We start from the raw sequence: 15448 nt of genomic DNA, 5'->3' as shown, positions 1-15448 counted from the left end.
GCAGGCCGGCAGCCTGCGGCCTACATGAGAGAGGGCAGCTATGGGCTCCGTTGCTCATCGTTGCCCAGCTGATGCCTCGGCCAGTCAGATCTCGACCAGTTCACATGCCAGCTGACGAGCCGCTAAGCGGGCGACCATCAGCAGCACCGACAGATTAGTTGTTTTTGGGGCCATGTACGCAGCCCGCCATACACCCGATGGCAAACCGCTGGCGTGAATTGAAGCTCATATTTTAAAGGGATTCTGGGTCTGGAACCCACATGGGGGAGGAGCTGATGTAGTGGCCGAGGTATGGGGGGGGGGAAGATCTAGAAGAGGGGTTGGATCTGAGGGAGTGGTCATGGAGACAGGTGATGTTAGGTGCTGGAAAGCAGATGGGTTAATGATCTAAAACGATGGGTCGATGGGGTTGTGGGGTTCTGGTGGGAACGGGGCGAGGTTACAGAGCCTAAAACCATAATCACACTCGGTCCCATCTGCAAGTTTCACAGATTTTTCTGAATGGCCTCAACATTTGTGCCTCGTAATAGAGGTTAATGTTCCCTATGTTCTGCCGAAAGGACTGAAGCTGTATGTCTTGTAGCGCAAAGTACCCAAAACGTACAAGTTCTGCCCATGAGGTCCCATGATGGGAAAGAATATGGTGATTTCATTGTGCGATTATAGCATCGACATCTCCTTTTGCAGAGCATTCAAAAAGTTTACATCACGTCCTAGTTTTGTACAACAATAACAAAACACTGACAACTACGACATATCGACATATATAAACAAATTTCCATTGTTGAAATAGAGCACATTTCTAAAGGGCTACGTTCATATTTAGATTTTTATGCCAAATCGCAGATATCAATTTCGTCACGTATGCCACGATTGCAGCCTATCATCAAAGACGGTCACTACATCACATGCTTTCAGATGCGCTTCTGCGACCATCTGGAACGCTCTTCCCTTACGATATTACAAAGCCACTGGAGCTATGCACTTCTAAATCTAAATTTAAAACTAATTACTTTAGAACTGCTTGTTTAGTTTGTCCTTCCCCCGCACTGTATGTCTACATACGGTGCGAAAGAAGTTAACCATACATACGGTGCAGATATTACCTTTAATGTCCAAAAAATAGTTACTTTTTATACTGAAACGGTGAGACAAAGCCACATATCCACGTAAGGCGTAGGCTCTCACACGACCATAATCTTCTAGCTACACGAGTTCCTAATCACTGCGAGCGTAATTATGCCCCATTAATGTGTTAGCTTTCCCTGTATGCATGAGCAAACACACATGTAGTGAGCATATATAGGTAAAATACGTTCATCATTAAGCCAATTGGAACACTATCCTGAGCTGACAATTTTGTGCACAAGTCTTGCATGCCAATTCTTTATAAGTTTTTCCAATAGGAGGGGTGGCCAAACTTTCCGATCCCGAGCTGCATCTAAAATCTTCATATGGCCGAGAACCACAAGACACACGTCACAGGGAATGGTCACACGGCAAGTTCACTCGCCCCGTTTGGCTGTGGCGTTTTAAACTCAGAAAATCTGTGGCAGCATCGCAACGCAGGATTCGTGTCTGGCTCTGCTACCAGATGTGTCCTGTTTGAAATGAACAAAAAAATCAAAATTGTCCGCGAATCTATTGTGATGGGACTTGAATTGCCCAGGAGCCACGTCGCTTGCAAGCCGCAGTTTGGCCGTGCCTATCCTCTACATTATACATGCATTGGACACATTGTCAATAGCATTAAATCACTTTGTATGCATAACTAAATCACCCATACATATAAGTTGTTGTAATTGGTATGGTTTAAGAGGGCAAAAGGAAATTACATGCAATTAAACAGCATCTGAAAGTTTAAATTTTTCATTAAATATAATAACGTATCAGCCTTTGTCAATTCACTGTTGATGAAGGCCTCCCCCGTGCTGTTAGTCATAGGACTCGTTCAGATATAACTTGCGAACGATGTTAGCTATGGGCGAGAATCACTCAGGTCGTCAAGTCCACAGCAGTGCGCCAACCACTGTGCCACCATTTCACTCTTAAGAAAATAATTATTATTACGCGGTGAAGATATTGGTGGCATGTATATTACCAGAAAACATTTTCATGGTAAACACGTATGTGCACAGGGATGGTAATGCCTTCACAATTTAGGCATAACCTGGGCAGAATTCTTTAGCCACCAAATTTGGCTATTATAGATTTAAACATCCAAAATGTGTTGCAAGGACATGCGCTTTACATGATCACCAAAGGCGAAAAGGAATGTTTTAAATGTACAAATGACTGCCATCAATAGCATAACTTTATCAAGAGCTTTAGGTAACAAATTGCCCAGATAAGATAAGAACAAAAACAGTCTTCCCCCATATACAAACCCACTAAGTGCTTATAAAACATAGCTTCTTTTAAATTGCCATTCCTTGACCTTCCCGTGTCAAGGAATGGTAAACGAACATTGCATGGGGGACTCTCCCGTCATGGGATCAACACAAAGGGGATATTTCTAAATTTACAGTCAGTTACATCCAAATGCTCGGAGATTTGCAATAAATTCGTGCTCAAAAGGAACGTGTCGTCAAATTATATAATTGTGTAGGGCGAACAGAAAACGGACCCTAATAATAATATTAAACGTACTCGCAGGAATCTGCGGAACTATGTACGTTCATCGTTTAGCAGTTACGTTTTCGACATTTGAATATTTTAGGATCTTTATTCTTTCAAAAGAAATTCTATTCATGCTTAATTGTATATTGTTTTAGCCATTTAAAAAAGAAAATTACTATTCCTTTGTGACAAGTTTAAGCCTACCTCCAAGAGCTTGCAGCACACAACAAGAGACAAAGCTGAAGTGACTTGGCCAAGGCAAGCAGGCCCATTATTTGTCACCCCGACTTTGAACTGCACGTCTCGACATTGGCTTCCTCTCCGTTCAAATCCAACAGCCCTTTCTCACTCGGTGGCACCATTCTCTCCATCCCCCCCCCCCTCTTTCTTTTCAGCTCTCGTGCGGCGTCAAGCCATTTCATCGGCTTACTTTCGCTCGGTGGTGCCGGTGCCTCTCTCCGTTGCCCGCTCTCACGGCGTCAAGCTTTTCCTCCAAAATGAATTTCGGCGCTGCTGATGCCGTTGTCTGTCCTCCGTTCTTCTTGCCTGCCGCTGTTCCCGGCTGAGGCGCGCGTGCGGTACCACTGCACGTGCTGCCTAGTCGCTGCGAGGACAGCCTCGGGTTCTTCGTCTGTCCCGACACGCTGCCCACGCTGACGTTGTTCTCGCAGGTCTGACTGCGCTTTGTTGTGGTTGGGTGTTACCCTCTGCGCTTATGTTGCGGGTATTCCACTGTTAAAACAATGGCGGTAAATTAGTCCAACAGGAGTAAAAGCAGTGAGGAAATGTGTTTTCAAGCTACGTCTCAGAGCCAAAGAAAATTGTCATAAAACCGCAAATGTGCGATGCTAGACTGTAAAGATGGTATCTACTAAGTTGTTTGCAGGAAACACCAGGAAAAAGCACGATACAGACACACGAACAAGACGTGTACAGCTGGATGAAACTAAACTTCAGGAAACAAAGGCTGCACATTAAATCCATTGCGATTGTGACTGAGCTGAATGGATGCACTTCCTTTCTTTCTGTTTGGCGGAACAGGAGAAATCCTGTTAAAATAGTTTTCGGTTTTCTGCAGTGGTCCCACGGCACGACGCACGAGTTTTGTTTTGTTGCAAAGAATAGGACAGAACCTGTCCAAACTTGTTTTTCTTTCCTTTCCACCCGCGAATGAGTGAAGCACAAGCGCAGAAGCTTTTTCTTCCTCTCCGCTAAAAAAGATAGGACTCCCTCCCTCCCTCTCACCCTTGCGTGTGTGAGAGGAAAGGAGTGAAGCACGTCTAGTTTTGTATGTCCCATTGCATAAGATGGAAACACACAAGCGTATTTTCGAGATAAAAATATTCCGTAGACAATGGTATATCACTGCTAGGATAAAAAATGTCTCAAAGCTGTGGATTCTGCAGTGCTCACCACACATTCAACACCTATCGATTGCAATGTTTCCATCGAAATTCCTAAGAGACATAACTATTATGCCCACATAGAATGCAACAAAATATATGTGGGTGCTTGAATGCAATCGCCAAGTTCAAAAACAATTGTGCACATGGAGACTAAATTAATTACAATGTGTCGCAAGATCTAGTGCGTTTTGGAGATTGGCATGATTGAAAAATGGATTCGAATTATAAATTATTTCTTTGTGCATGTCAAACCTTTTAGTTTATCGGATAAAAGAGATGGTTAAAAAAATAACTCATGTTCTGGTAAAATTGTAGTCAAAATAACGTGATTCAGGCCACATTTTTTCCACTACTGCAAAAAACCGTAACATATGCAAGACACCCCCAACACCTTCTCTGTAGCCAAATTGCTGCCAAATGTGTACAGTGCAACACCTGGCAGGCTTTATAACCACACCGCACGGTATGCGTCGCTTCTCTAGGGAAACAGACTGGACATATGCTAATTTATCGCACGACATTGGCGGCTTCGTGCGCTGCAGATTCCAGAGAACTGAAAAAGCGGATTTTTTTTGGTGCAGCTAGAGCAATCGTAGCATCAATTTCCTTTTTTTTTGTGTGTAGAGAACAAGAGCGTCGCTTAAAACAAGAAAACGGCCTTGGGGTCGTCGACTCGGGACAAACGCAGCTGAAATGAATCCCTGGCAATGGCGGTGTGGAAGAGACGGGGGGGCTGTGATCAGGACGGGGTTGGAGGGGTGGTCTCTGGCTTTTCAGGAGTGACCACTTGGCTCACAAAGCCACCTCGGCGGTCTCTTCCCTGCGATCCCTGTCCTCCTCGTCGCCGGGGTAGGAGTGCCACGTGAGGCGCTCCTCGTAAAATGAAATCACCACCTGAGGGGGGAGGGGTGCACAGTTCAAGCAGGTAATTGCAGGGCAGCACCTTTACCTTTTTATATCCTACCATTAACGACGAAGTCAAGTTGAACCTGGAACTAGGTTTGCTTCATTCGTCAAGTAAATAAATACCTTTCAGCTTTTGCAGATTAACTGGTTATGATCACATTCAAATCAGATAAGCATATGACACGATGGAGAGATGGTAACTCCCTTGCCAAGTAGACAGGAGGTCATGGGTTTGAAATTGACCCTGACGCTTGTATATTTGTAATTTGCATGGTCTCCCCGGTATTGCATGGATTTTCCTCCGGATCCTCCAGTTTTTCCCTCCAAATTCATAAACATGCATTTAGAGTATTTGGCTGCTATAAATTTCCACATGATAATCCACTTCGTTGAGCTATTATTTGTGGGCAGGTCGCTTCTGAAAAAGAGCTATATAACTTAGTGGGCCTTACCTGTTAAAATATAAATAGTTTACGTTAAACCAAGTACAAATATTGTTGACGTTCTGCGAGTTAAGAAGTCCAGTAAATGTGTGAAAGTCGTGAATTTGAAAATCCATGTATACCTGAGGGCATTTAAGGTTGGCCTCCTTCGCTGGTACCAGATCCGCCTCGTCAGAATCTCTCCTGTCGATAAAAAAAGCATTCAGGAAAATTTACCAAACTTCCCCACAATGCACTATATGGTCATATTCGCTCGGTATTGCAGATGGAATTCTCCTGCAAGAATATAGGATGGATTCAGCCTTCACATCGCACCCATCGTTAGTACCAAACTGTAAGTGAAGTGCATGTACAAAATACATATGCAGAGGACCAAAATGCCCTGTTTCAGGAAAGTTTTTTTAATATTTGAAGAATGTAAAAATTCCGTGTGTGAACAAATACTAAATAGTATGACAAACTACCTTTTAAAAAAGGCGATTTTAAGAGTTCAATAACATTGGGTCAAACGAATACAATCTCAGCTCTTACCACTTCATGAGAAACATGAGCTCTCCACTGGAATCTGTAGCGCCGATGATTCTCTCCGGCTCCAGGCCCCGAGTGAAGCCTCGGATTCTGTCGTCAGCCTTGGAGATACAGAAGTGAATCACACACATCTTTTAGAAAAAAACACCAGGAACCAATGCAATGGTTTCAATGGGACTACTACAGTGCTCACTTCCTCACCTAAAAAGCAATACAAATCATGCGTATCCATGGATTCTATCACACTTTCCAACCTGTTTGTCCTCAGAAATATTAACATTCAATTTATATTTCTCTTAGTTATTTTGGTTATACACCCTCTAAATATTCCCCACTACAATTACCAGAAATGAAACTATCGCCCACCTGCAAACTGGCACATTATTGACTGCCCCTTGTTGCTCAGCAACTACATTACTAACAACAGCCAAGTAGAATGCCTTCACACCTCTAGCATCACACTCCCGAGTGTGAACTTTTAGTGAGGCCCATGACAATATGTTGACTGCAGTTGGCATTTGGCAGCAACCCCCACCCTAGCCTTCTCGGGTCTAATGCAATCACTGGACATGGCTGCATAATAACAATTATAAATACTAAGCTGCAGAACCCTGACAATTGCAGGCGATTCCTTAATTACCCACTTATAGGGATGTATATTTTTACGAAGCGCACTGGTTGCAAATTGCATCTCGAAAATTTGTAATGCACAGTTTTCGCATGGTCAGGAAATCAATGTGGAAATGTAGCCATAACCCGTGCCAACAATTTCCTGAGTTCTGTGATTATATATTGGAGTATTTGGCTATCAATAAGTGTTTATACATGTGGGATGAACTCAAAGCACCCAGAGAACACCCATTGGTGCAAAGGGGTTAACACTCCATACGCCATACAGATCAAAATGAATCTACTTGCTATACTGCCATCATACCCTGGCAAACAGCCCCACATATGGAGACGCATGCCCAACAGGTAGGGAAGGAGTTTCAGGAATTTGTGATCCACCAAACTCTTGTTTTCAAAGCGATTGATTAAAGGTGTGCAGCACAGCCAACACGCGCCTTGTGTAGTCAACGTTCTGTTACACAGAATATAACTCACCTTCCTTTCCTCTTTCTTCTTCTTGGAACGGCCGTCATCTGAACCATTGAGGGATGAGGCCTTGCGCTTCTGCCCTTCCCCCCGTTCCTCGCTGGCCCCGCTATGTTTTGGCGTCGACTTCTGAGACTCCAGGTATTGGCTGATGAGCTCTGGGCAGTCCAGGTTCTCCTCTGGCTCCCAAGTGTTGTCGTCACTGGTGGCAACACGGACGTCCAGGCTGGCGTCAGCGATTTTTGAATCCCCCCTCCTCCCACCCCTTGGCTGTACAGCAAGTAGGTCAGAAGCTTTATCGGTGGGGTTGCTCCTACAATCAGATCTGGAATTCGGAGTCGCATTGCTGAAAACTTAATAACAAATGTGGCATGTGACTACTCGGTCCCCCATCAACAATTTGCAAATCCATTCAAAAGTGTTACCATTTCTTCTGTATTGATATATTTGGATCTTGTTTGCACGCTTTAGTCCACTCAATTAGCCTAATCATAACATTACCATAGGATGTGTAGGAGAATTAGATTGTAATCAACGATTTGATACATTATAACATACCTGCTGACTACTAAACACTCATTCGTGAAATCACATGATACAAGTCTTACATCAAATTTATATTTTAAGAAATTAAGGGACTGTGTTAGAAGTGGTGCACAAGCACAAACAAAATAAATCCATTGCAAATTATTAATGTTGAACTTTTTTCAGCTTTTAAAGTAAAATAATGTGGAGATATCTCTTGCCAAACATCACTCCACGATGAAGAATGCAATTGTTCAATCATCATCATCAGTCACGATTAATTTGCTGATGGATGTGCGGCCTCCCACAAGTCACCCTCACTCACGGTCCTGCATGCACGAGTTGATTACACTTAATTTCAACAGCGAAATATCTCTCGAGCGTGTTCTCTCTTATTTGGCTGCCACTCCACTCCGAGTCTCGATGACCGGGTCATGCCATCATCTCTGCTAGCAATATGTCCTGCCCCAGCACACTTATGTTCCTTAACAACCTATATGCCTATAACTTGCCTATATTTTATAATGCATGTGTTCCTAATCTCTCAGTGCAATTCCAAGCACGTTTCAGATAATATACACAATTAAAATATGAATGTCAGGTACATGCACATGCTAGTTTGCATACGTAAATGTTACCCTATTATGTTTCGCTACGAGTAGTGAGATTCTGAATCCTCAATTCCCAGCTGGGTGGATTATCAACTAATTGTCTTTTGGCCATGCAAGACAGTATGCCACTCTTACTGTGAGAAGCCCTTCCACTTGAGCAGGTATTCAACTTTGCCCTTGACCACTCGCCGGTCAAGCACCTTCTCCACCACATACTCCTCCTCCTCCAGCTCTCCTTCCGGTACCCCTCCACCCACCACCTCTTCCTCTGCCGCCTCCTCTTCCTCCGCCTCCTCTTCCTCAAGGTGCTTCTTGTTTTGCTTGCTCTTCCCCATCTTCTGAAAATTACGTTCACGAATTAGTCGGGCTGATGATCGATAGTTTGGTAATGGTTTTGGATGATCAATTAAAGGTTACAAGTCACAGAATTACATGTCAAATCAAGTTCCGTTTTATTAATGATCGAACCTAATGGCACGTGCAAACTTTCTACCACATGGCACATTTCAGTGTAGTTGGTCACGTGACAATCCATTACATACCATATGAGAAAATAACCTAAGAGCCCTTTGTCAGTCCACTGCTGGATGATGGCCTCACCAGACCATGTCGGTCATCGGGTTTGTTTTACCATACTTCACTACCCTGGTCAGTGTGAGTGGTGTAAGGCGGAGTGCATAGAAGCACAGCACAACAGACTTTGCTGCACTGCAACGTAGACCCACAGCTACCTATGACAACATGGCGTGCATGGTGGTCATCCATCGAAAGACAATCCATCCAGACTTACCCACTGCTTTACTTCCTAGATCTGACGAGATTACGATTTATGCATGGGCATTATTACATAAGAGGAATTCATCATTAGCCATGGTCAATCCACTGCTGGATGAAGGCTTCCCCAAGCTGTCGACATTTATAGGCATTATTGCTATATACTGTACCACATTAACTCATGCCATCAATATTCCTGTCAAATTTGAATTACTCGATCGCTATTACTTTATTAACCTGTACCACTCCTTAACAATGGACATTATAAAATAATAAACATTCATTGCCCCTTCAGAACGTCCTGAGATTCAGTCTGGATTTCCTGGACAAAAAACGATATACTATACTGTACTGTTATTACTGCACCGTATTACTTACACATATAGCACAATGTCAAGAGAGTAATTCCCTGGGTTGCAGAAGACCTGACGTACAGATATTCGACTTTACAGAAATGCTCCCATAAATCATGTAAAAAATGTAAATATACGGAAATGTTTGCGTTAGTTACATAAGCGCAAACAGTGCAGCGCGGAGAAGTTGCAGATGAATACCACGAAGTGAAGCGTAAGGCAAGTCACCTTCGCTCCACCAAAACACTGCCTTCACCGAGCCCGAGTTTCACTAGGATTAAGTCAATGGAATTTTTCGAAGCATTACCTAATTCTTTTCCTTTTGTAGCATTATTTAATTGTTTTCTACGCTTAGGACTATCATTTTTTCCCCCATGTTTCTATTACTAGCTTTCATTTTACATTAATTTAATGAGTTATTTACTGTATGTACTTTAGAACAATTACACTTCGATTGCTTATGGTCTCAGCCAACAGCAATCGTAGAAGTCTAGGCCTTGCCTAACACACGGTAAACGAACAGTCGGAAGTGACTGCTATTAAATTATTTCGTGGTATTCATAAACAGTTGGACACAGTATCTGTTCTATTAGTTTAATAATGGGTAGTGTTAACGTAAATATTCGATCAATTAAAGAATCATAGGAAGTGCAGAGCCTATACACAGCGATACAATGCAGGTAGTGATATAAAAGGGACAACAGCGTGAAAACGAACAATGTCTAGATTTGAAGTTTTAGTAATGCTTGAACAAGGGTCCTGCAAAGATAGGCTTTAAAATGTGCATTGACCCCCTGGGTCCATCGGTTGGAGGACTGAATGTGTTTGGTGGGAGAAACACTACTTTCATGTTTGGGTGAATAGCATCTAAATGTGGGACGTGGCCAGGAGCATTAATTATCAACCACAAGCAAAATCTTGAATGGGATGCCCTCGTCTCTGCAGCATTTTTAAGCATCGGGAGTAAAACAATTGATGAAGCAATCCTCCAATATTGCTTTTGTGACCCAAGCCTTTGGACTTGAATGGAAATAAACTGGGTCACCTTACTGATGCCCTTAAAGGCACTGGGATTTTCCAAATGATACACGATCAGTGGTTTCAGTCTGTGATCTCCGCTGCATTAGCCCCAAGCAGGAGCATAAAGGCGATCTTTCGCAGCCTTAAAATCTGGCTTTGTCTTTTCCTCATTTGAAATGTATGTTTTTTTCTGGCATTTTTTCCCAAAAAGTCCCATCTCACGAGGTTAAATATTTGCCCTGCCATATAACCACCTTCATTATTATTTTTTTTCAACACTGCAGGATATAATTCCGTTGCTTACATATCAGCACTGGCAGTTTCACATTATGAAACGAGGCTTAAATCTATTAAACCAACCATGACTGGCCACAAATTTAGCGTCAGGATCACCGTGCTTCCATTTCACGTCCTCGAAAAGACTTTAAGCCTTAACTTTAATCACCATAAGGCTAAGCGCGCTTGAATTGTATCTTCCATCCACAACGTAAGCAACTTATCCATCTCAGACGGCACCTGATCGATCGCTGCTTATCACAGTTTATTTTAAAGGTGCCCAACATTTCACATGTTTTAATTCTAGATTTGGAAATATTGCAATTGGGGATCTTCCTCTATACAAGCACTGTCCTTCAAATTTGTAGTCACTGTTGAGGTAGTGAGACCGAGCTCATGTGAGATGAAATAGTTTTGTCGCTGCTTAGTTATTGTCATTTTCTGCTCTAAATAAATCACTTTACGCCTATGAGCAAGCCCTGCACTCTTGCTAGCACTTTGTCGCTTTCCAGTCATTATTGCAATGCATTGAAGGGTGATGTTACATTGAAAGTTACGAGACGATGTAGCGGGTATACGCACGGTAACAATGTAACAGTGTGACTGAGAGTGCAGAGCGGCTTCTATCAACGCCTTGGGGAAGATGCTGCCTGCCTTACACCTCGCTCCGCGGCATTCATTCGCAACCTCACTGCTCCGCACGACTTGCGCACAAAAACTTCCTCATATTGATTTTTTTACATGATTTATGGGAGCATTTCCGTAAGGGGGCATTTCCGTAAGGGGGCATTTCCGTAAGGGGGCATTTCCGTAAGGGGGCATTTCCGTAAGGGGGCATTTCCGTAAGGGGGCATTTCCGTAAGGGGGCATTTCCGTAAGGGGGCATTTCCGTAAGGGGGCATTTCCGTAAGGGGGCATTTCCGTAAGGGAGCATTTCCGTAAGGGAGCATTTCCGTAAGGTCGGGTCTTCCACAACCTGGAGACTGTCTGTACACACACACATTCTTCTTTATTGATATTGATTGATGTATTGAAATAATTGCCCCATATCGGCAGAATAATACCCTCAGGTAAATCTTGCAAATAAAAGAGTTTCCTGGTTTCTCGAGTCTTTACCTGGTTCAACAAAATAAACTTGAAACTTAAAGCATATACTGTATGTGAAAGCAATTATGTTACAATTGGGGATTAGTGAGGCCATCATCCATCCAGCAGCGGACTGACAACGTGCTGTACATGTACAATATGTTACTTACATCAGTATATTGATTAACCAATGTCATGTAATTGCACTACAAGTACGGTGCTTGTACACTGCATTGTACAAGCACCGAGATGGTTATCTCCCCCACCCCCCGACTTATTGGCTCCTCCCTGCCCAGCCCCCTATATAAAGACACGTGTCTTGAATAGCTATACTGTACTTCACACGCTACAGTGATTTGACTGCGCAGTTACACCTGATGACGGATGCTTGTGTTGCTTCCGAAACGTCGTGATTCAATTTAGTTATTTTAATTTATTAATATTTTCTTTTACCTACGTGACTTTAGCGAAAAAACCTAAGAGTATCATTCAACCATAATTATCAATGCACAAAGTCACAAATCGCCCCATCCACTACTGGATCTGAGATGAGCTCCCCTCCAACGCAAGCCGCGGTTTCACCTCTTAACGATGCTACAAATCTAATAATCCACTTAGCATCTGTGCACACAAACTCGATAACTTTCTCGCGGTGGTCACCCCGGACTATTTAACACTGCAGCAATGTATCATTGTTATTATTATTACGGCCGATTATATTTTTTAATGCACGGGTTTCCTAATGAGTTGTTTACATGCAGAGCCCCCCATTGTTTAAAGTCCTGCGTAAGCACATTCACGTCAAAATGTACAAAAATATTACACGCTTCACCTTACGATTGATAACAGCGCATATTAACAACAAACAAACATATACAGCTCCGGACAAGTTAAACAACATAACCACCTCGTACATTTAATTAATTAGCGAGATTATAAACAGCCGCGGCCTAAACGCAGCCTCAGGAGCAAGGCCCGAACAGCTTCGAAACCGTAAAAGACACCATCGACGGCATTCGCACAAACTGTTACGTGCTTGCAGCGTTGCGAGGTTATAAGAGGTTGTGATTGACCGAGTGAAGACGTGCGAGCTTTGTGTAAGTTGTTGTCTTTTGTGTGTGTTCTGCTTTGTTGTGGTTTACCGCTCGCTCGGTGGCCTTCTCGAAGTTTCCCTCGCGTCGTGCGTTCGGAACCGGATCCAGAACGAACACAAACCCCTCCCCCCTCTCCCCCCCCCCCGGAGATCCGGTTCCTCAAATCGTAATTACAATAAAAAACATAGAAATAGTTTTTTCGGTAAAGTCACGTAGATAAAATACATTTTAAAAAATTATAAAAAAAAATAGAAATTATAATAGAAATAATAAATCACGACGTTTCGGAAAAATCCTCACTTGATGCAGTAAATTTAGCTGTGACGGTCCCACCTGATGACGGAGACTTGTGTTGCCTCCGAAACGTCGTGATTTATTATTTTATTTCTACTATTATTTATATAATTTTTTATTTTTACCTACGTGACTTTACCGAAAAAAACTATTTCTAATATTTTTTAAATTGTAATTACGACTTGAGGAACCGGATCCAGAACGAACACACCCCCTCCCCCCCGGAGATCCGGTTCCTCAAATCGTAATTACAATTAAAACATATTATAAATAGTTTTTTCGGTAAAGTAACGTAGGTAAAAATAAAAATAAATAATGAAAATATTATAAATCAAATAATAAATCACGAAGTCTCCGTCATCAGGTGGGACCATCACAGCTAAATTTACTGCATCAAGTGAGGATTTTTCCGAAACGTCGTGATTTATTTTTTTATTTCTATTATTATTTCTATTATTATTTTTATTTTTACCTACGTGACTTTACCGAAAAAACCTAAGAGTATGAATCCTTGCAATCACGAAAGCTTCAAATCTAGAATTTCTAAAAAATATTATAAATAATACCATTTTAACACCTAAGTAGGCTTTCGCGACCAACATTGTCCATGCATGATAGAGGGCGTTTTTTTGTTTGGGTTAGATAGTCTAAATACATAAACGTGTTGTTAAACCCGACAACACCGGACACGGCCAATTGGTAAGGTTTTAGTGTCACTTTAACGGAACGTGGCAATTCGTTGCTAGCATGGAGAATTTTGAGACAGATGCCATCCAGACAAGGCTGTAATTATAATATATATTGGGGGGCACACATCCCCACCCCCCCCCCCCATATTAAAATATGCTCAAAATGTCCCCCCCAATATATTGCTGTAAAAAAATTGCTATGCTATGTAAATAAAAACATCAATTTGCTAAACCTTGGCCACAATATCTGGACTTATCTTCATATAAATCAATGCATAGATGTATGTTTATATGATTGTGGTTATGGTTGTACTTTATTAATCCCTAATCTCTGCAATTACATACAATGAAACAAGAAATGGTAAAAAAGTAAAAACAGCAATGTAATACAATCCACTATTATACATTATTGTAAATAAAATACCAAAATCTATCCCATGTGTCGTTGAATTTTTAAATACTTTAGGCAGGAAATGAGTTTTCAAATTTAGATTTTTTTTTTTTCTGGGGTGGGACCCCCATGCACCCTGGAAGATTTGGTCCCCCCCAATTTTGACTACATGGCTACGGCCTTGCATCCAGACATCCACCCTACGTCCTTGTGGAAGAGATACGTAGATGACACGTTCGTCATCTGGCCACATGGCCTGCCAGCACTGAACCAATTTTTCAACCACATTAATTCCATACACCCATCTTTAAAATTCACCATGGAAGTGGAAAAGGATGGCAATTAATGGGCCCTATGGTGTAGGGTTTTGATGAGGGGAGACAGCCATCTGATGATCCAACCAATACCATCACTTTGCCATACATAGCAGGGGTTACCAAAAAGATTTCCAAAATCTTAAACAAACACAAGATCCAGGTTCGTTTCAACACAGTACACAAAATCCGTGATTTGATCCCATCTGTAAAGGATGTGATTCCTGATATGCAATATCCGAGTGTCTACAAACTGAATTGTGGCTGCGGCAGCAGTTACATTTGGGAAACAAAATGACATGTCTCGGCCCGCTTTCGCTAACACAAGGCAGATCTGAAACACGGTAGGACCAATACCTTTGCCGTTGCTGATCATTGTTTTAACCCAGTGGTCTCACACGAAACTGACTTTTCCAAGACACTGCAAACCCACCGGCTATTAGAGATTTGTTCATGAAGCCATCCAGATATATAAACACAGACACAACTTCAACCAAGAAGATGGGTACTAACTGAGCAATCATTGGAAGGACGTTATTAACCAGGTAAAGTCTTAACTGACTGTGATGTCTCTATCTTACCTGCCTATGCCAGTTGTTATTTCCGACTCTCTGTGTGTCTTTCTCTCTTTCTCTCTGTGCTGCCCCCCCCCCCCTTCTCTCTGCCCCCCTGCAGCTGACCTCTCCAGTGCTGCTGCGGTGGCCCACTTTACTCCAGTGACCCGGGTGCTACTATGGGGTCCACTTTCTGCCCCGCCTCCTTCCCCCCCTTCTCTCTCCCCCCCCTACTGCCGAGGCCTATATAACCTCGTGCCACGGCAGATCTGTCGCCTACTTCAGCAGTTTTTTCTTGCTGTGGTTGTCCCACCTGATGACGATTGCTTGTGTTGCGGTCGAAACGTCGTGATCTATTATTTTTATACCTACGTGACTTTACCAAAAGAACCAAAGAGTATTATTTAATAATTTAAGACAAGCCACAGTGGCTCGACTGTGGCCATGCAACCCAAACTATGGACCTTACC

General features: G+C 42.5%; 1 protein-coding gene across 6 annotated transcripts; it reads right to left on the bottom strand.

Moving 5' to 3' along the window:
• Positions 1–2705: 2705 nt before the first annotated feature.
• Positions 2706–12859, bottom strand: LOC144729109 (chromobox protein homolog 1-like). Of its 6 annotated transcripts, none has more exons than XM_078609053.1 (6): positions 12785–12859; positions 8269–8471; positions 7007–7199; positions 5906–6003; positions 5497–5557; positions 2706–4919 (listed from the first exon to the last, which is right to left on the bottom strand). In XM_078609053.1, exons 2-6 carry the CDS (start codon positions 8466–8468, stop codon positions 4818–4820), a joined length of 654 nt encoding a protein of 217 aa, XP_078465179.1. In that variant the 5' UTR covers positions 8469–8471; positions 12785–12859; the 3' UTR covers positions 2706–4817. The 6 variants fall into 6 exon arrangements, with proteins under 6 accessions (XP_078465179.1, XP_078465175.1, XP_078465177.1 ...); XM_078609049.1 differs by having other exon boundaries at positions 7007–7343; positions 12785–12858; XM_078609051.1 differs by having other exon boundaries at positions 7007–7322; positions 12785–12858.
• Between the last annotated feature and the right edge of the window lie 2589 nt (positions 12860–15448).

This window comes from Lampetra planeri, chromosome 31 (genome assembly GCF_965212315.1).
Source record: "Lampetra planeri chromosome 31, kcLamPlan1.2.h2, whole genome shotgun sequence".
Taxonomy (NCBI): Eukaryota; Metazoa; Chordata; class Hyperoartia; order Petromyzontiformes; family Petromyzontidae; genus Lampetra; species Lampetra planeri.
Note: the sequence above shows the minus strand (reverse complement) of the source record. Positions and strands in the feature narration are given on the sequence as shown.